This window comes from Tachysurus fulvidraco, chromosome 14 (genome assembly GCF_022655615.1).
Source record: "Tachysurus fulvidraco isolate hzauxx_2018 chromosome 14, HZAU_PFXX_2.0, whole genome shotgun sequence".
In the NCBI taxonomy this organism is placed as follows: domain Eukaryota; kingdom Metazoa; phylum Chordata; class Actinopteri; order Siluriformes; family Bagridae; genus Tachysurus; species Tachysurus fulvidraco.
This window is the reverse complement of record NC_062531.1, coordinates 7,217,238-7,237,287: the sequence shown is the minus strand read 5'-3', so window position 1 is coordinate 7,237,287 and position 20,050 is coordinate 7,217,238. Positions and strand designations below refer to the sequence as shown.

Below are 20,050 nucleotides of genomic sequence, written 5' to 3'. Positions count from 1 at the left end.
ATATAATACGAGAGTCTGACTCGTAATCCGAAGGTTGTGGGTTCGAGTCTCGGGCCGGCCACGACTGAGGTGCCCTTGAGCAAGGCACCGAACCCCCCAACTGCTTCCCGGGCGCCGCAGCATAAATGGCTGCCCACTGCTCCGGGTGTGTGTTCACGGTGTGTGTGTGTTCACTGCTGTGTGTGTGCACTTTGGATGGGTCAAAATGCAGAGAACGAATTCTGAGTATGGTTCACCGTACTTAGACGTATGTCAGTTGATCATGGTTTATGGCCTACACAATTATGTGACAAAGACAGAGCAGCTACTGTTTGTAAATTGGCACAAAGTGAAGAAAGAGAAATGCCCCATGATTCAGAAATATATATACTTGAAATATAGTAAGGTCACAAATGGTAGTTATAACAGTCTCAGTTACTTTGCACTGTTCATGCTATAAGAAATTAAAGGGGGAATCATTTTTGTTGCTTGCGTCATTTGTATTGAAAATATTTACATGTTTAACATATCCACATCCCAAAACTTGTCAAACCACACAAATATATACATAAATACAACTCCAAAAGTCTTCCATGAGCATAGGCATGAGTATATGGCAAATGGGCATTAAGTCAGAAACAGTCCAGTAGACAGAAAAACAGTCTTATCTGAAGATGAACAAGAATGTGTAGGTTGACGAGAATCTACAAACAGATTCATATTCTGATTATTTTATTTAATGCCATGTCAGCAATCAAAAGCTATTTTCATGGCAAAATTCAAACAAAAACACAAATATATCATATAAATGAAATAAAAACTAAACAAATATAAACAGCAAGTCATATTATACAATTGTTTATTTTAATTAACATACGATGAAAAAAATTCAAAACCTTTTCATGTCATTAAATATGTCCTTAAGTAAAGTAACTTTATAAAAGAGCATTCTGCTTTTGTCAAGTCCAGGACAATCTAATAAAATATATGTTTGACAGATAAGGGAATCTTACAAAACATACATAAAGTCTTTTCACCTTTAAGCAAAAAGGTCCTTATTAAGAGCTTCGGAATCTACAAACATTGTCGGTTTCCCTAACTGTCAAAAACTGATGGGTAACTAGCATGGATTAGCTGCGGTCGTTAACCAAAGGCTGAAACAAACCAACGTAACCAGAAATATAATTTCCTAACATTCAATATCATAAAACACATTCTCACTTGTGTAATGTAATCCCTTGCTGTCTGGTTTTTTAGATTTTTTTCGTTTGAACAACCAAACTCAGCACAGAGTACAAGAGCACAGTATAAAGATGGCGGCGGTTTTGACGCATTTTTAGGACCCCAAGGCGACATCTAGTGTATAGATATCTATGCAGTCAAGTAAGCAGAATATTTGTCGATAACCATCCCACATAGTCACAGCAGGTGAGCAGAAGCTACACCATAAATTAATTCTCTTTGAGCAGAAAACAATAGTTTCTTAAAACAGGGTTAAGGTGACCATTACAACAGAGCATGCGGCAGTGTCGCTAATCGATCTGTACCAGCAACACGATCGGTTCCGCCCATGTGCGAAATGACGTCACTTCCTGTCATCGCCGATGGCAGTTTCGGATATTAACGCTATCCTTACCGTTGTCATAGCACTTTATTTGCAAGTCTTATTATTTGCAATTTTATTTGTCTGCCTTTTAATAGTTTACATTTACAAAAACAGGACAAAACTGATTTATTCAACTGATTTATTCATAAATTAATTTGTTCCCTCCCTCCCTCCCTCCCTCAAAAAAAAAAGGGTTTTGCCCTCAAAAGGGTCATGTGTGAAGAATTCTCTGAGGCAAAGGATGATTTTATGTTTATTTTTCAATGTCAAGAGGACATGGAAACATTTTTGTCATACTGCATTGATAAAGGCTTAAAGGTCAATGCCATGTTCAGTGAGTGAGTGAGTGTGAGGGAGGGAGGGAGGGAACAAATTAATTTATGAATAAATCAGTTGAATAAATCAGTTTAGTCCTGTGTTTTTGTAAATGTAAACACACACATCTGTATTTCCCAAATTATGTGTAACATATGTAAACTATAGTTTGATTTTACTACATTTTCTCATACATTTTATTTTGTGTCACATATTAACCTTAAAATTTTTATACATTATTTTAGTGATTGCTTAGGACAACAATACCATAAAAACAAGTTAGAGTAAGCAAACTTGCACACAAAACAGACATTAAACGAACAATACAAATAAAGTGCTATGACAACGGTAAGGATAGCGTTAATTTCCGAAACTGCGGTCGGCGATGACAGGAAGTGACGTCATTTCGCACATGCGCGGAACCGATCGTGTTGCTGTACGGATCGAGTAGCGACAGGCAGCTTCCAACATGATCTCTCATTTTACTCTTCAACTTCCTGGTTAATCCCCTACAGGACATATCCCTATGTGTCCCCCTAGTGGCCAGGATGGACTTTTAACAAAGCTGCGTTACCCTGTGACAGGCATTGACTGGTACACAGTGTAAAGATGAAAAGGGATTGGTTTACATTTACATTTACGGCATTTAGCAGACACCCTTATCCAGAGTGACTTACAACTGAGGGTTAAGGGCCTTGCTCAGGGGCCCAGCAGTGGCAGCTTGGTGGACCTGGGGTTTGAACCCATGACCTTCCGATCAGTAGCCCACAGTGTACAGATGCACTGTTTTGCATCCCATGTGTTCTTTTCTCTCATGGTCAGAAATGACCTTCTCATAATGCTCTGCTAGCTATACAGCCATGGTAGGTCTCTCACTAAATCTCTTACTAAATACTGATATCTAGTGATCAAAAGCAATAGCAAAATGTATAGGTCAGTGTTATTCAATTGTAGACAAAAAATTTGGACAGCTAGGCTGGCTTGTATGTTTGGTGCAAAATGGGTGTGGTGTGGGGCCCAATCTCATTATCTTTCATAGGGCCCAAAATTGCTAGTGGCACCCCTGATTTTAGAAATAATTGTTTGCAGTTTGTTTGAAAATGTAGATTTTTAGAAGGTAGATTGAAAATGTACTTTGTTCTGAGGACTTATTATTTTTATGGAACTGTGAAAATAGAATTGTTAGTTTGTTTGTTTATAATTATGAAATTATTCACACTTACTAAATTAACATTAATCAAATTAATTACATTTTGATGATTAACATATTAAATTCAAACTTTAATATCTCTTTAATGGTAAAACATTTTGAAACATAACAGACAATTACTTGCAGTACCAGGGAAAAGGTAGCTTAATGGTGGAGATGTTGGACTATAGGTTAAAAATTTAAATCCCAGCACCAACAAGCTGCCACTGCTAAGTCTATAAGTGATGTCCTTACCTCTCCTCTGCTCAGTTGTATAAATCCCTTAGGATAATGACATCTGCCAAATTCTCTAGATGTAAATTCTGTGGCATTTAAACAAGTACGCTTTCTCTCTGCCTGTTGGTGATTAAACTGCAATAATATTACCTTCATATGCGTGACATCCGTCACATTTATTTATTGTTCACTTGTATTTTATGTGTACTTAATCCACTGTGACATGCTAAAGTCACAGAAATTTTTCTTACTTCTGTTTTGTGGTCACCTTTTCCAACTCCTTCATAAACAAGAGTCTTCCATTTTCCTTGCTCTCACAATTCTGCTTAACATTATAAATCATTAAATTACAGATTAAAAAAAATTATTTCTGTGGTAATTTTTTATGAGATATAGCTTTGATATGTAAGTTTTCAGAGAGTCAATATTAACTTGTTAGTGTCAGTTTTTTATTACCTGTGTGATGATCACCTGAAAATCAGGGCTAACATGTCATTATCAATAAATCAGATACACATATTGCATTTTATTTTTTGTCTTTTTCAGGTTTCCCACAATGTTTACATTAATGGGTTTGAGTTTGCTGAACATGAAGCCCACCGTGCGATTATGTGACTACATGGGTTTAACATTACTGAAGCTTGTTATTGTTATGTGCTGCAAAGCATGCCACACTGCTGAGTATGAAATTGATGGAGACTGCTGTCCAATGTGTGCTCCTGAAATGCTACCTTACTGCAAATATAGTAAATGTAGTTTTCTCATGTAGGACATCTTTCTGTAACAAGGTCCTTTTGTATTAAAGGGACAAAGTCATTATTTAATCAGTCACAACCTTCTGCTGTTATCATTGGGTGTCTTCAGAATGCCAAACAAGGCTGTTTGTCAATGCCAAGAACAAAACTGCACTGAATGTGTGGCTTAACTGTACACAACAAAAATTAAAATGAGGCATTATGTTATTGATGATTGTTGAAAGGTAGGCAGTTCACTGTCCTTTAGCACCTGTAAAAAAAATCATGTACATGGATATATTGACTACATACTAGGATATATTCCTGTAGTTTAAAAAAAACTACTATGATGTTAGCATTTTAACATTATTTGTAATAAACCTAGTAATGTTTCATTCAAATTCCTCTGTATTTAGTCAAACAGTTCTTTATATCTTTAGTTCTTTAACAATTCTTTACAGGAACAGCTTTTTTGGATAGTGTGTACGGATTGCTCAGAGAAGACATATTCAGATGGTTCATTTATGCACTGCAAACCACATACAAAGTGAGTATATAAACATAATATTAATAATAATAATGATATTACTCTCCTTTACAGATATAAGTCTTTGGGGCAGATAATCACACAGGGAAAACCGTCTCATCTGGGCCTCATCATTGGGATTTTGGTGCCATCTCTATTGGTGCTGGTCATCTTAATCGTTTTACTTTGGAAGAAAAAGGAAAAATTTAACATACTGTTTGAATCTTTTTATCTGTTAAAACCTCTTACGGGTCGCCGTGCTGTGCACGGCACGGAAGACAAAGTGACCACTAGGGGATGACCCAGAAACAAGCTTCAATTCAACTTTAAAGCATCAAATCCTCCAAAAACACGAAAAAACCTATTTACCTAGTAAAGTTTATACTCTCAATAATTTTTTAAGCCCACACACAAAGCACAATATGATTCACAGCCTTCATACAATTAGAAAAACATTTTGGACAAAACTGACCTAGGTGGCGCAATACCGGTTTTTCCCTTACCTTTAGACGCGTCTCTTTCTTCACTGGGGTAATATATTCCAACACAAATAATCCACAAAAATCCACACAGGTCCAAGGAATTGAAATCTGTAAGCCTTTTAATCCAAAACGCTCTGGTCGCGAATATTCCGTTAGTGTTCTGAAAACTGGAAGTGCGCCAAGAAAAAACAGAAGTGCGCCATCATCTCGTTTTGCCGCTCTAACTTCTAATTGGGATATTCAAAAATTCAAAGTCTACGTCATATTTATAGCCCAGGTCCTAACGAATCAAATAAGCCCTCATTTGAGCCAATCGGTGCTTGTATGGCAGAGATAGACGGCTGAGAAGCCAATGGTGGCATGACCTCATTTTTGGGAACCCGCGTTTGACTGACAATTACTCCTTCCAATAGCAATGAAATGGGATGGGACCTATACATCTGTTTAGCCAATAAGCAGACGATTCCAACGCTATGCGGCATGCCGTATGTTCTTTGACTGTGTCTGCGTGAACTGGATGCGCAAAGGAATTCTTGCTTAATCCCTGACCTTTTGTCCCTCTCACAGCTCAGGGTGTCAAGTTACAGGCCTGTTTTCACACCAGAGTGATAGAGAGAGAGTCTATGCTTGTTCAGATTTGTTCAGGCCTTTCAGATTGAGCATGCAGCCTTTTATTTCAAAGTTATATAGTAAACAAGTGCACAAAAACGCTGCACCTGACGACCAGGGCCGTAGAAAAATATTCATATAAAATCCATTTTTGGGTCTTTTGACTTGAAATTTGGTGAAAGCCAAGACATGTGGCTATGACTCTCAGTTGTTGTTTTGTCCCTAGCATGTTCCAGAAAAATAAGATTAATCAGTTTATCAGGTAAACAACCCAGGCGGAAATGAAAACCTGCATTCAAACCCCTGTGACTTTGTGCCAGTAAGGCCTAGAATCAATCTGAAACTAGTTTCTGAAACTAGAGAATCTCTTCTTTCAAATGAGACCAGGCTCATTTGGCCCTGTGTGTCAAAGTATGTGGGAGCTGTACCACTTTTTGTTGGGCAAGTCATATAGGCGGAGATCCTTAAGAAACATTTAATATACATTATATATATTTATATTTGTGAATTTGTGTCATTTCTTACTTATTTAACACAGGACGCGTCAGTTGCTAGGATCCAAAGTAATGTAACTTAATCTCTGCTGCAAAAAATATAAAATATAAATATAAAACAGAAAGAATGAAAGTGTCCTCTTCTCTTCTCTTCTCTTCTCTTACTGTCATTTGAGAGTACATTGTGTTGTGTTTTAGCGTCTGCTCTCAAATTTAAGGGGATTTTTGGACTTTTGCTTTTGGTTCTGTACTTTCTGTTCGGAAATTTTTCAACCTGGATTTTGCAGCTTGACCCATGATAAGTTTTCAGATTATGACAACAATCAAGTCAGACTGGAATGTTTTAAATAGAAAAAGGGCTTGTCAGGTATTTGACAGAACTTGTCTCTGTGCCTGAATGAGTTGATGAACATTTTACACTTTGACTTAAAAGGCAGGCGGACAGGATTGTTTTGGCTTTTTCATGTCAACTTATAACTAAATGCTGCATGTAATCCTCCTTATAATATTGTACACAATGGCTGATTTGTCACAAGACATAATCAGATGTTATTTCACATGACTGCTGGCTTTTAGGTGTTTTTTTTTTTTTTTTAACTTCTTGTCAGACAACAAACCACGCCTTTAAACACACACCAACCATCGCTCTGAAAGAAGGGGGAAACCAGGAGGTGGCGTTCATGGAAGCGCTGTTGTATTATTCATACAGAAATAGAAACTAGACATGAATATCTGAATTTTACTCAGCGAGACATGTTTACTGCTCAATCCACTGATTCCTCAGTATGCCGCAACGGAAGCAGAGGATTTGCACAGATGTCACGACGAAGTAAGAATCTATTTTGTGTGTGTGTGTGTGTGTGTGTGTGTGTGTGTGTGTGTGTGTGTGTGTGTGTGTGTTTTCCAGTGACACGTCATGTCTTGATTTATGGAGTGTCTGTGACTGCGTGTGACTCATGAAAGTGGTATCAGCTGTTAGATCGGGGTGATAAACTCAAATTCACAGTGGGCCAAAATATAAAACTGAGATAAAGTCACGGGCCAAACTGAATATTTTTGAAAAATTAACTGCAACTGATATGTAATGTTCAACCTTTTTCACATGGAAACAAACTTTAGTTTTGCTTAAACAGGATTTGGAACAACCAGAGCTTGATATTACAAACACATAAGAAATTAAATTCGAACTAAAAGACACATCAGTGGTGTTCATTTTTTGATGAACAGTGAAGCAGCTTCACTTTTTGATTTTGCTTTCATGAACATAGTCTGCCGGGAGACCAGACTTTTTTTCATCTCCTCCGCCTTCTGGAGCTTCTGCTTTACGTCCAGGTCCTTATACTTCTCATAATGTTTCGTTTCATAGTGTCTTCTTATGTTCTGTTCTTTCGTTACAGTTAGCTCCTTTAGCATAAAAGACAGGTCTGTCCTTTATATTCGTGAACAGATAATCTGCCTCCCAGCTGTCTTGAAAGCTCCTATTGTCCATCTTTCGTTTTGCCATTTTTGTGGAGGCGGAATTAACTTGCCCGATGTGACTGTAACATGGTTGTTAACGAATGTCAACAGAGAATGAGGGGCGCTTGCTGTTCGTGACTACGCGTCAATACAGTGGCAAGGCATTCTGGGATTTGTAGTATTAGCGGAGCATATATAATACAATGTAATATATACATGTAATATATACATACAATATAACATACAATGTAATATATACATGTAATACAATTTGATATGATCTCTCGGACCAGATATAATTACAAGGGCCAGAGTATGATACCCCTGTGTAGAGGATAATAATCAAGTTCAGTGTGACAATGTCATTTCTCTACCCTGATATTGATTGTTTCCTTCTAATGTCTCCCTCTGTCAGGTTTTATTCCTCACATCATAACCTTTACAGTTATTAAATGTTGGGATGTTTAAAATGAAGATAATGAAGAAAAAATATTTTGTTTGATGTGATTCTTGTGAAGCTTGACCAAATTAGACATTTACTTTCATTTTCAATGGGTCAGTTAATATATGTTCTATACGCTTACTTTCTCTTTCTCTTGTACTCTGAGAAATTCCAAAATTAGCCTGAAGATTGGTTCCTCTGAAGCAGAGAACCTAAGATGTACTGCATTGGAAAAATCCTCGTACAGGATATTATAAATAAATTAATTAATTGTTTAATCAGCCAATTTTCTGGTAACAGCATTAAATATCATGAGGCAAAAAGGATGTTTCTTAAATTTTTATTGTTTTTTTTTTTTTGCATTATTCTGTGTAAACTCTACACTGTCAAGTATTGAAACCTTAGGAGATTACCGATTTTTGACATGATTGGCTGGTCAAATAAATAAGGGGTTGTGCTTGTGTTCACAGTGAGTGTACTAGGCCAGTGAAAGCTGTTGTGGTTGCATGGTTTACTGTATGTCAGCCCCTGAATGAATGTTAATGTTCATAAATCTCTACTTTCAGCTCCCATAAATTATATACTGGCAGAGAATGTTCTATTTATTTGCATACATTTGTGTTGTTCCTTAAGGTTTTACTCTGTTTATACAATATTGTAACATGGAAAATGTGATATGCTAATGTTCCATTTAGCTGTTCAGTCATTTGTTTAACAGAAGATGAGTTTTGTGTATGTAGCTATTAATATCCTGATAAATTCATCATGCATTGTGCCTTCTTTTCAGCTTCGTCCGAAAATGGAAGAACATAACATGGACCCAGAACCTTTAATTCAGCGATTCTGTTTAATACTGGATATGACAAGTTATGACCTTTTGGAGCAGAATTCCCAGAAGAGGACTGGCTTCAGTGGGATATAACTTTGCTGTATGTACAAGCAGATGAATTGAGACAAGCAGTGAGAAGCACTTATGAAGTGTGGAGAGGAAACGTTTTTGGATTTATTTATTTACTAAGAAAAACCCAGCACTTTAAAGATGGTGTTTAGTTTGGAGCATATATTTATTTTTGCTGCTATTTTCCTCCTAAACATTGACCTATGTCTTTGTGCTTGTGCTCGAGCAGAGTATGAGATCAATAAAGAATGTTGCCCCATGTGTGCACCTGGTAAGTCAAATGTGCATAATATACAGGTATGCTACATTTCAGGCCAAATGTTTCTATATGAGAGACATTCAAACTACATTTCATAACTTCACATACCATCATTCATTTCATTTAACAATACATTTCCTGTGAAAATTAGGATATCTAATTTATTTTCATAAAGTTAAAAAACATCATTTAAAAACTTTGACAGTAGGAATGAATAATGCTCAGTGAACAGTGTGATGTTGTGTAGTATTAAATAAAGAAGCAATCAAGGCCAACGGAACAATTCTTTACTTTATGCTTTACACATAACACGTGCAACACTCTTCCTCTTCATACTCAATCCCTATCTCCTCTTCTCTACCTTACATCTCATTTCTACATTCCCCATACTGCGCCCTATTGTTTAACCTGAGTATAACAATTACAAGTGCATAGGTAGAAGACACCACATTCCCCCATTACATAAACAATACATCCTGAGGTAACTTAACATAAAGAATTTTCACCCACCATTGCATATGAACATTTAAGCATTAGTACATTAGAATAACTGTTCTTTCAAGAAACTGTATTATTGTTCCTGCATCAATTAAATTCAATACTCAGATTTAGTACCCATTCTCTTGAACATCAACAAGTAAACCGCAATAAGAGCCTTCTGAGTTCAAAGACAACATGTAATCACATATGCATTTCACTTCACCATAATCCTACTGTACTCTCTTATTTACTTTCGTAGTCTTTTAACCAGCTGGGTGGTTTACGTTGCCTAGCGGAACGTCTTTCTGTATTTTGTCCAGTGTCTGTATTTGTAACTGGGACTTCCACAGCCAACTGGTCTGACGGCTGTTTCGGTATCTCAGGAAACAAAGATAACTGAGATGAGTCCCACGTCCGTCCGTCCGACAACTTGTATGTACAAGGACCTACACGTTTGGTTATTTCCACAGGTTTTGTGAACTTTGTGTGTCCTTTGGGAACGTGTGTTGGTTTGCGTACACGCACTTTATCCCCCACTTGAAAAGTAGGCGACCGTGCCCCACGTTTGGCATCGTAGTACCGTTTCATTTGCGTCTGTCGAGTGGATACCCGCTCTCTGACAACCTTGTCACGGAGGTTACTGGAAGACGGCGTGAACACAGTGAGTTTTGTCCTCATTTGCCTACCGTACAACAGTTCGAATGGAGAAACACCAGTCGTTGCATGTGGAGTAGAACGGTAAGTTTGCAAAAAACCCAAGACTGATTGTTTCCAACATAATTGTTGTTTTTGTAGTATGATCAGTTGCACCCAGTCTTTAAGCACTTTGTTAAATCTTTCCACCGCTCCGTTAGCAGCCGGATGATATACCGCCGTCCTGATGTGGACAATATTTCGTTCCTCCAGAAAGTCACCAAGAACTGAAGAAATCAGCTGAGGACCATTTTCCGTCACCAGACATTCTCCATGTCTGCTGAAAACAGAGTTCAGAAATCCGACAACTGCTGAAGCTGTAACTGACGGTGTAAATGCAACTTCTGGCCATTTTGAGTAGTAGTCAGTAAGCGTAATAGCATATCTGCAGTCATACGCAGCGGTCTCAAATGGTCCAACTATGTCTAAGCCCACTTTTAACCAAGGAGCTGCAGGGAAAGGGACTGGTTGTAATGGAGAAGCGGAAGTCTTTGCAGTTCTGTCCGACTCTTGGCACAGTGCGCAAGTAGCAATTTGTGTCTGAACCATAAGGTCCATGCCTGGAAACCAATACAACTCTCGCAAGCGTTGTTTCGTCCGAACTATTCCTGGATGGTTCTCGTGTGCTAAAGTGACCATTGTTCTGCGTAGATCCACCGGCACTAAGAAACGTGAACCTCTAAGCACTAAATCATCCATGGCACACAATTCCTGACGCAGTTTGAAGTACGGCAGCAATGTTGGACTCAGAGCTTTTGCTGAAGTAGGCCAACCTCTGTCAATCTGAGCTCACAAGGCAGAGAGTTCAGGGCAAGCTTGTGAAGCAGCTTTAAACTCAGCAGCATTAACAGCAGTCTGTGCCGTTGAAAGTAGCGCAACAAGTTCAGGCTCAGAATCTGCATCCAAAGCGGTATCGACTGGCAATGGCAGTCTTGATAGACAGTCCGCTGTATTGTTCAAAGGACCTGCACGATAAACAACATCATAGTTAAAGCACAAGAGACGTGCAGCCCATCTCGCTATTCGCATTCCGGCTCTGTCTGCGCCCTTTGTACAAAGCAAAGTAGTTAGAGCTTGGTGATCCGTGCGAAGCGTAAATCTGTGCCCCCACAGATATGTTCTCCACTTTTCAACTGCCCATATGCAAGCTAACGCTTCTTTTTCCACTGTAGAGTACTTCCTTTCAGTTGGAGTTAAAGTTCTTGAAGCGAAAGCAACTGTGTGTTCAGTGTCATCAGGGTGTATTTGCGTGAACACTGCTCCAAGACCGTAATCCGAAGCATCGGTCGATATAACAGACGTTAAGGAAGGGTTATAAGGGCTAATGCTGGACTTGCAACCAACATTTTCTTCACTGCAGCGAAACAATTTTCCATCTCACTGTTCCACTGAAATGAACCTCCCTGGCGAAGACATGCACGTAACGGCTCAACTACGGTAGCGTAGTTGGGTACAAACTTGTTGTACCAAGAGAGCATGCCTAAGAATGAGCGCAAGGTAGTTGCGTCTGTGGGAGCTGGAGCCTGTACTATGGCTTGTAAGTGTTCTGTGTCAGGCTGAACACCTTGTGCAGTCACTAAATGTCCCAAGAAGCGCAAGGACTTCTGTTTAAATTTACACTTTTGTGTGTTTAGTCGTAATCCAGCTGTACGCAGTCTTTTCAGCACTGTGTTAAGCACAGCATCATGTTCAGATTCAGTACGTCCAAAGCAAATGACATCATCAAGGTAGTTCTGCACATTTGGTATGCCTTTAAGTATGCACTCCATCATTTTTTGAAACACTGAGGGTGCTGAAGTTAGGCCATATGGTACTCTACAAAATCTAAACAGTCCATCATGTGTAATGAAAGCTGTTAGATCACGACTCTCTGGATGCAAAGGTACTTGGTGGTACGCACTCTCAAGATCAATCGTGGAAAAGACTGTGGACCCTGCTAAAGCAGTCAGTAATTCTTCAATATGGGGCAAGGGGTAAGAGTCTATTATCACCGCCTTATTCGGCTCTCTCAAGTCCACGCACATTCTTATGCCACCTGTCTTCTTCATTGTCACCACAATTGGTGAAACCCATGGTGATGCATCAATGCGTTCTATTACACCAGCAGAAAGGAGTCTCTCAATTTCCACAGACACAGCTGTTCTCACTGAAAAAGGCAGGCGCCTTAACTTTTGTCGAACTGGCGTGACAGCATCTGAAATTTTCACTTTGTGCATGAATCCTGTGACACATCTAACTGCGGACCGTTCTGCATGCGTACATAGCTGAAATACTGACTCTGAAGAGGCGTCATTTTCAGTTGTGACAGGCTCAGAAAGAATTGTATCCCCTTTAATGCACAGTTGTAGTGCTGTTATGAGATCCATTCCCATTAATGCGGTTCCTTTGTCTACTATGTAGAAATCCACAGTTAGGTAGAAGACACCACAAACAGGATACTATATATAGGGTAATGGGATGCATTAGATGATAAGCAATAACGTGGTGCTTTTCTTCTAGTCATTGTGATGGATGCAGATAAATGAGAAGGCATGAAATAATAATTGAATTTGACAAGGGCCAGTTTGTTATAGGCAGACAACTGTTTCAGTACAGCATCTCCAAAACATTGTTCGGTGTTCCTTGTCAGCAGTGATGACTACCTACCGACAATGGTCCAAGGAGGGAGAAACCTCAAACCACCAGCAAGGTGTTGTATGAGAGAAAGGCATCTGTGGCACAAGTCACTAAAATATTTAATCATGGTTTTGGAATGAATGTATGCAGCACACACTGCTGTGTATGGGTCCGTGTAGATGCAAACTGTCAAGAGTTCTAATCACTGTCCACTTTCAAAGGCACCTACAATCAGTGGACCTTGGAGCAATGTAAGATGGTTGTCTGGTCTGATATGTCCCATTCTTCTGCAGCTTGATGCTTTGGTCAATGTTCTGCTGGAGAACCCTGGTACCAGACAATCATGTGTATGCCATTTGGGCAAGTGCCATTTACATAAAATCTGTGGTGAACCAGTTACACAATTGATGATATGGTATTGACATTAGGGCAATAATGAAAATAAAATCTATTGAAGAGAAGAATTTGTAAATGGGAGTATAATTGTCAGGGAATAAAGACCTCCACACATGGGTCAAGACCAAATCAACAATATAATTAGAAATTGATTTGCTGGATTGTTAATTAGAAGAACACAACGTGTCCACCTTAATTTCATATTAAGTGCTTATATGTGCACTGTGAGTTAAACTGTACAATTTGAGCCCAGTGGTTCTGCTGAAAAGGTTATTGAACCATGTCAGTTCATGTTTGTAAAGGGAGGTAGGAGACTTGTATATGGATAAAACAGGGTTAGAGGTTTTACCCAAATTAGACATTATGAAGTCCTACTTAAAACAGTAGGTGTCAGATGAGTTTCCACAATTAATCATTTAGTCAGGATTCCTTAATAATTTATAGTTGGACTAAGTTAAAGATTGATTAAAGCATTAGCCTGACATGTTCAACTTTCATATCTTTCAGGAAGCCATGTTTATAGGCATTGCACAGAATTTGTCAGCACAACTTGTGTGCCGTGTGTTGACTCTTTCACTTCTGAGCCAACTGATCTTCTACAATGCTTTAGCTGTGCAGTGTGTGATACAGGTAAGTTTGTCCTTTGTAAGAAATCTGCATTCTTACAGATTTTATACAATTTTGATACACATTAAAACAATGTTTATTACCATGTGTTTTTAACATAAGAAAAAATATTATGTCCTTCAAATGTTCCATTCATTGATCTGTGCTTTATCTGTACCTGTACAGGGCAAGGCTTACAAGTAAAAACAGCCTGCACAAGAATTTCAGATACAGTTTGTGAGCCACTTGAGGGATTGTACTGTACTAATTATGAGAAGGGTAGTTGTACACAGGCTGCGGAACACACACAATGTAGACCTGGACAATATATAAAGCAGAAAGGTTGGTATAATATATCTGCTATGTACTGTAATCATTCCCACACTATAGAACTAATTACTAGGGTGCAAATGTTGCAAAAAGGATTTTGTACTGTTTCTCTTCAGATTTCATTTCTTTACAGGAACAGCACGTGATGATGCCGAATGTGCTGAATGTAAAAATGGTACCTACTCTGATGGCTCACTTGAAATGTGCAAACTACATACAAAGTGAGTGTTTACTTGACTAAATGCCACAGAATGTATGTACTGTATTGACAAAATGTATACCACAGAATCAGTGGTGTGCCAAGGAAATGCCAAGGATTTCCATATACCCACTAGGAAATGCCAAGGATTTTCGTATACCCACTTAAAAAGCATGAGGATACGTAACGATATCGTTTTGTGACAGAACTTTCACGTCACCTACCAAGGAGGAAAATGAGTTGCTTGGCGTTTTTTTGTGGCACAAATTTGAAATTAACTAACTAATGTAAAAGAAGATATGAAACGAAAGCAGACTCAAACTACACTCTGAGTGTTTTCGGAAGCCTGCGCCTAAAGCTACAGCAGCTTCGGGTGACATTTCACCCACAGCCCGAGTACAAATGGATTTGGAAAGCTTTGTAAACTACCAGTTCATTCAGTTCATAATATTCTGCAATGAAAGAGTGTTGGTGATAAAACTGAACAAATGTTTATTGTTCACTCTTAAAATTGACAGCTGATAAAACCTGTGCTCCAGGTCCCATATTCATATAACATTTAAGGCTAAATGTAACTCTTAAAGGTATAGTTCACCCAAAAATGAAAATTGTGTTATTTCCTCACCCTCAACTTGTTCCAAAACTGTATGAGTTTCTTTCTTCTGTTTAACACAAAAGATGATATTTTGAAAAATGTTGGTAAATCAGACAGTTGGCAGCACCCATTGCCTTTCATAGTCTATATTTTTTCCTACTGTGAAAGTCAATGGGTGCTGCAACTGTCTGATTACATTTAGCCTTAAATGTTATATGAATATGGGACCTGGAGCACAGGTTTTATCAGCTGACTGTCTTTTGTTGCTTACAATAAATTGGAATGTTGATAACACATAAGCAGTCTTTAATAATGCTCTCAATTACATGTAGATGCATATTTTATGCATTAGTGAGTGTGGTGGTGCATATGGGGAGTCGCTCTAGGATGGGTGCGTATGAGGCTGGGAGGGGGGACAAAAATCACAGTATACTCACTACAAAAAACTAGACTACACCACTGCACAGAATATAGTCTAGAAACCTATTGAATAATGATGAATAATGATATCTGGATTCTTTTGGACAGGTGTGAAGATTTAGGACTTGATGAAATTAAACCAGGAACAACGATATCTGATGTTGAGTGTGGAAATAAAATCAATTTAATTCAAGTGGCCCTTATAGTTGGAATCCTAGTTTTAATTCCAGTTGTGGCTGTTGTAGTAGTCCTCAAAAGTAGACATAAGAGTAGCCGATGTTCAGGTATGTGTTTCAAACTTATCTTACAAAATAGATTACATTATTAGAAAATGCTGATTAAAAACTATTTTTCTAAAAACTGTCCTTCTTAAATAGATCAGAATGCTGAGAAGGAACAAGCTACAAAAACTGAACTTGTAAGTGTAAATGTTCATGCTAATGTTAATGCATATATAATGAACCAGTTATACAAGAAGATTAATTCTAGAATAAAGATTATTAAATATTTTATCTGTTTATAAATGTATGTTAATATATGAACATATGTAAATTTCCTCATATATGTATAGAAAACTGATTTAATTTTGTTTTTCCCATCCAAGAAAACACTCACTCCATAGACAGTGTCTCTATAATAAAAGAGGTAAGAGTCATGCTAGGAAGTCTTTTTTATTAGAAATGTAAAAATATATTCCCTGTATGTTTAAATGTAAAATTAAATTTTTTGTTTTTTATTCATCGTTTGGTTCTTTAAATAATTCTGTATTTTATAATGTGTTTTAAAGAGAGATGCTGACTACTATTTTATAGCAAGAACTAAATATAATTTTCATTGTTAGAACTTACAGAACAGAAGATCAGGACACGATGTGAACTCGCTGTCCTCACTGGGATCTAGATATCGGAGTCATAATAAAGGAAGAAAAATGCAATGCCAAACCCTTCTTTTAGGGACTGGAATGGACTTGGTGAATGGCTGCATTGCTGCTGGACGTCACTGCATTCAATTGAAAATGGTGTCTGATCAGAAGTGTCACTTCCTTGTCTGAAAACCCGCCTCTTCAGTAATCATGATGAACCCAATACTAATTTCTCTCTATGAGGGTTTTAGCTTGATGGAGGACTTCTTATTGTAGTGAGACAATGAGAAAGAACACTCTGAACTCTTGAATATAGCCTCTGTATATAAATACTTTGTGGTCATATAAAACTAAAATAGGACTTCGGTCACATACACCATCAGCATGTTTAACCACACAAGGAAAAAATACTGATATTCCACTGTAAAATATGGAGGTGGATCAGTGATGCATTGGGATTGTTTGGCTGGTTGGTGATTTTAAGGACTTTCACATCAGAATATAATGCACCAAGATTCCTCTTCAAATGACACTTGCTAGATGTTATAGGAAATTAAACAGTAGTGGTTTTCTCTCTAGGACAGGTGTCACAAAATATTAATTAAATGTAAACAAATGCAAGGGAATTGGTTGTTTTCACAGTAGCATCTGTTGAAGAAATACAGACACAAAAAACATTTTTCTTTATAAAAAAAACAATTCCCTTGATGTCACATGATATACATAGTAAATGTATCATTAAGGTAAAGCATTAAGGTCAAATTAGATTTTAACTAATTAACTAAATTATTTGTTTGTTTGTTTGTCTAATTGCTTATTTGTTTTAAAGACTATAAACTGCATGTGAAACAATTGTTCAAATATATTATCATCTATGGTGTGTTCCCATAGTCATAAGAAATGACAATAATCTGAGACCACTTTGAACCCTGAAACTCAGACTAATTCCTATTTACACTAACAACTTTGGACTGTAGCAAATAACTAGAATGGCTCATATTCTTCATGAATTTGGCGCTTGATGTCACCTGACTGTTTTCACTGATCTCAAAGTGCATGTATCAGTATATTATTATCTTTGTATTTCATTTTCTGGTTTTATGAGTTGTAAAACACAACAGCCTCTTTTGTATTTGCAGTGCAGGGGAAAAACAAAGAGTCATTATGAGCCTGTTTTGCTTTCAACAAACAAAACTACATCTAGACTGGTCTCACCACCTCATGAGATCTGAGCTCATTCTGAACATGTAGATTTGGCCCAGACAGAATGTAAAAGCACAAGAGTTCAATTACAATAAATGAAAGCCGCTTTGTGTAAACTGAAACCCTTATGGAAGAAGTGTCAGGTGTCAGTACTTTGTTGAGGTTTCCACCACAGGACAGTCTTCAGGACAGACTTTGTGGATTCTCTTCAACATTCCAAGCTGCATTTTGTGTCAAATAACTAAAAGTGAGACACAAAATATAGACAGGTGTAGAAACAACAGCTTTTATAATTGATTGTAAATTATGAACACGCAAAATTCTGTTGATTTTTGATCAAGAAGAAAACTCATCCTCTACAAATATTTTAAAAAGAAGAAGAAAAAGAAATAGCCAACTGAAAAATAGCCAATAGCAAAAAATAGGCAAAAATTTGAACACCTTTAATATAAAGTCTTAGAACTTAAAATGTTATGCACAAATTGAATCATTAGGAGACATCAGGCAGGGTAACAATTGTCATAAGGAATTGTAGGTACATTGTCTGACTCTTCAAATCATGTGATACGCAACATTGCTGACTGAGGACCTGAAAATGAAGCTATATGACACTGGTTTGCAATTTCCACTGTCCTAAATGTCACTGCATGTCATACAGGGCTGTTAAGAGGAACTGTGAAGGTCAAGGCAAGATCCTGAAATGGAAAAGTCTCAGATAGACCTGCTCATATGCAAAACAAAACTTATCTAATCAATGATGTGGCAGCAATTCAGTGCATACATTCATCCAGACACAGACCAGCATGTTCATGTAGTGTTCCCTTCAACAATCAGAATGTGATCTTGTTTATTTTGACAATAACATGATTGGTGATGCTAGACAGGCTGGGGAGAGTATATCAGAAACTGCTGATCTCCTGGGATTTTCAAGAACAGCAGTATCTATAATTTAAAAACATATAGTGATTGACAGTTCTGTTGGTGGAAATGCTTTGTTGAAGAGAGAGCTCAGAGGAAAAAGGTCAGATTTGTGTCAACAAGAAAGATAAATAAGTAAATTAAATACTTTTTTAAAAACTATAGTGAGCAGAAAAGGATTTCAGAACACGCAAAAATCGAACACCTTCAGGTGACAGTCTATTATAGCTGAAGTTTAGATTAGGTTTCATTCCTGTCAGCCAAGAACCGGAAGCAGAGTCCATCATGAGCTCATCACATAAATTGGACAGTTGAATAATAGGAAAAAAATAAACTTAAAAATAAACTTGGCAGTCAGGAGAGGAACCCAATGTGGTCTTCTGCAGTAGTAGACCATCCACCTCAATGTTTAATGTTTTCAGCATTTTGAGATGTTTTTATGCTCACCAAAGGTGTAAAGAGTGATTATTGAATTACTTGTTTTTTCCTTTTACATCTCTGGTGACTGTGTATTTCTGTTTTGTTTTTGTTTTTTTACTTTACAGTTTCAGTCTTATAAATATAGAATTGCAAGATGACCATTTACCATTGCAGATTTTCCTGCAAGAAAGCTGTTTTTAAGTGATGAGCTAAGTGAACGTGTCAGCAATGTTAAGTCTCATTAGCAAATCAGCTTAACCAGATGTGATGACTAAAGGTAGATGAATTCCACCAACTGAAACTTGGTTCCTTTCCCAGTCTATAAAGCATTTTGTCTTGCCACTCTTGCACACTAGACACTAATACTGCCTGTTATACTGAAAATGTACTTGCACTTGCACTTTTAACCTTTATTAAATAACTATTTTTGGTCTTATGATTAAACATTATTATACAAAATGTGGCGGAGGGGAATATGTCACCGCCTTGTGGGGCTTATAATGAACCTTTGACTAAGGAAGACTGAGTGGGCAACAGGATCCTAGTCCTCCCATCCAATGCTTTTTGGTCTCAGTATAACGAGTGGTTGGTGTCTATCATGTTGTCATGTGGGACTACAGATAAGGTGAGGTGGGCTTCAGGATTTCTCTTATTCATGGTGGTAACCTGAAGTGTGTTTAAGTGTGGAGAATACTCAGGAAAACCCACCCTCCCAGATGTAACAGGATAGAGGAGATGGCCCCACTCCTTAGTATAAAGGACTCAGGTTAATTTACACAGATTCAATTTAACTAAACAAAAATATTTATTTAAATTGAAACAGTAATCTTATGAAACGGCTGAGAATGAAAAAAAATTATATATATATATATATATATATATATATATATATATATATATATATATATATATATATATATATATATAGTAAAGAAAACTGTAAAGAAATAACTGTATAGAGAAATAACTGTAAAGAAAATAAAAACAATGTGACTGTTTCAGTTAAACATTAAACAACCATGTTCTTTTTCCACACTGAAAATTTCACATTCACAATTAGTTTGAATCAGATCAGTTCACCTCA

General features: G+C 37.4%; 1 protein-coding gene across 2 annotated transcripts; it reads left to right on the top strand.

Annotated features, from left to right (window-relative positions):
- The first annotated feature begins 6,477 nt into the window (after positions 1-6,477).
- LOC125138561 (tumor necrosis factor receptor superfamily member 14-like) lies at positions 6,478-17,922 on the top strand. Of its 2 annotated transcripts, XM_047800352.1 has the most exons (9): positions 6,478-7,000; positions 8,859-9,240; positions 13,921-14,043; positions 14,206-14,361; positions 14,483-14,570; positions 15,672-15,847; positions 15,941-15,981; positions 16,168-16,208; positions 16,405-17,922. In XM_047800352.1, the coding sequence occupies exons 2-8, from the start codon at positions 9,111-9,113 to the stop codon at positions 16,183-16,185; spliced, it is 732 nt and encodes a 243-aa protein (XP_047656308.1). In that variant the 5' UTR covers positions 6,478-7,000; positions 8,859-9,110; the 3' UTR covers positions 16,186-16,208; positions 16,405-17,922. The 2 variants fall into 2 exon arrangements, with proteins under 2 accessions (XP_047656308.1, XP_047656309.1); XM_047800353.1 differs by lacking the exon at positions 8,859-9,240 and having other exon boundaries at positions 6,481-7,000; positions 16,405-17,917.
- Positions 17,923-20,050: the final 2,128 nt, after the last annotated feature.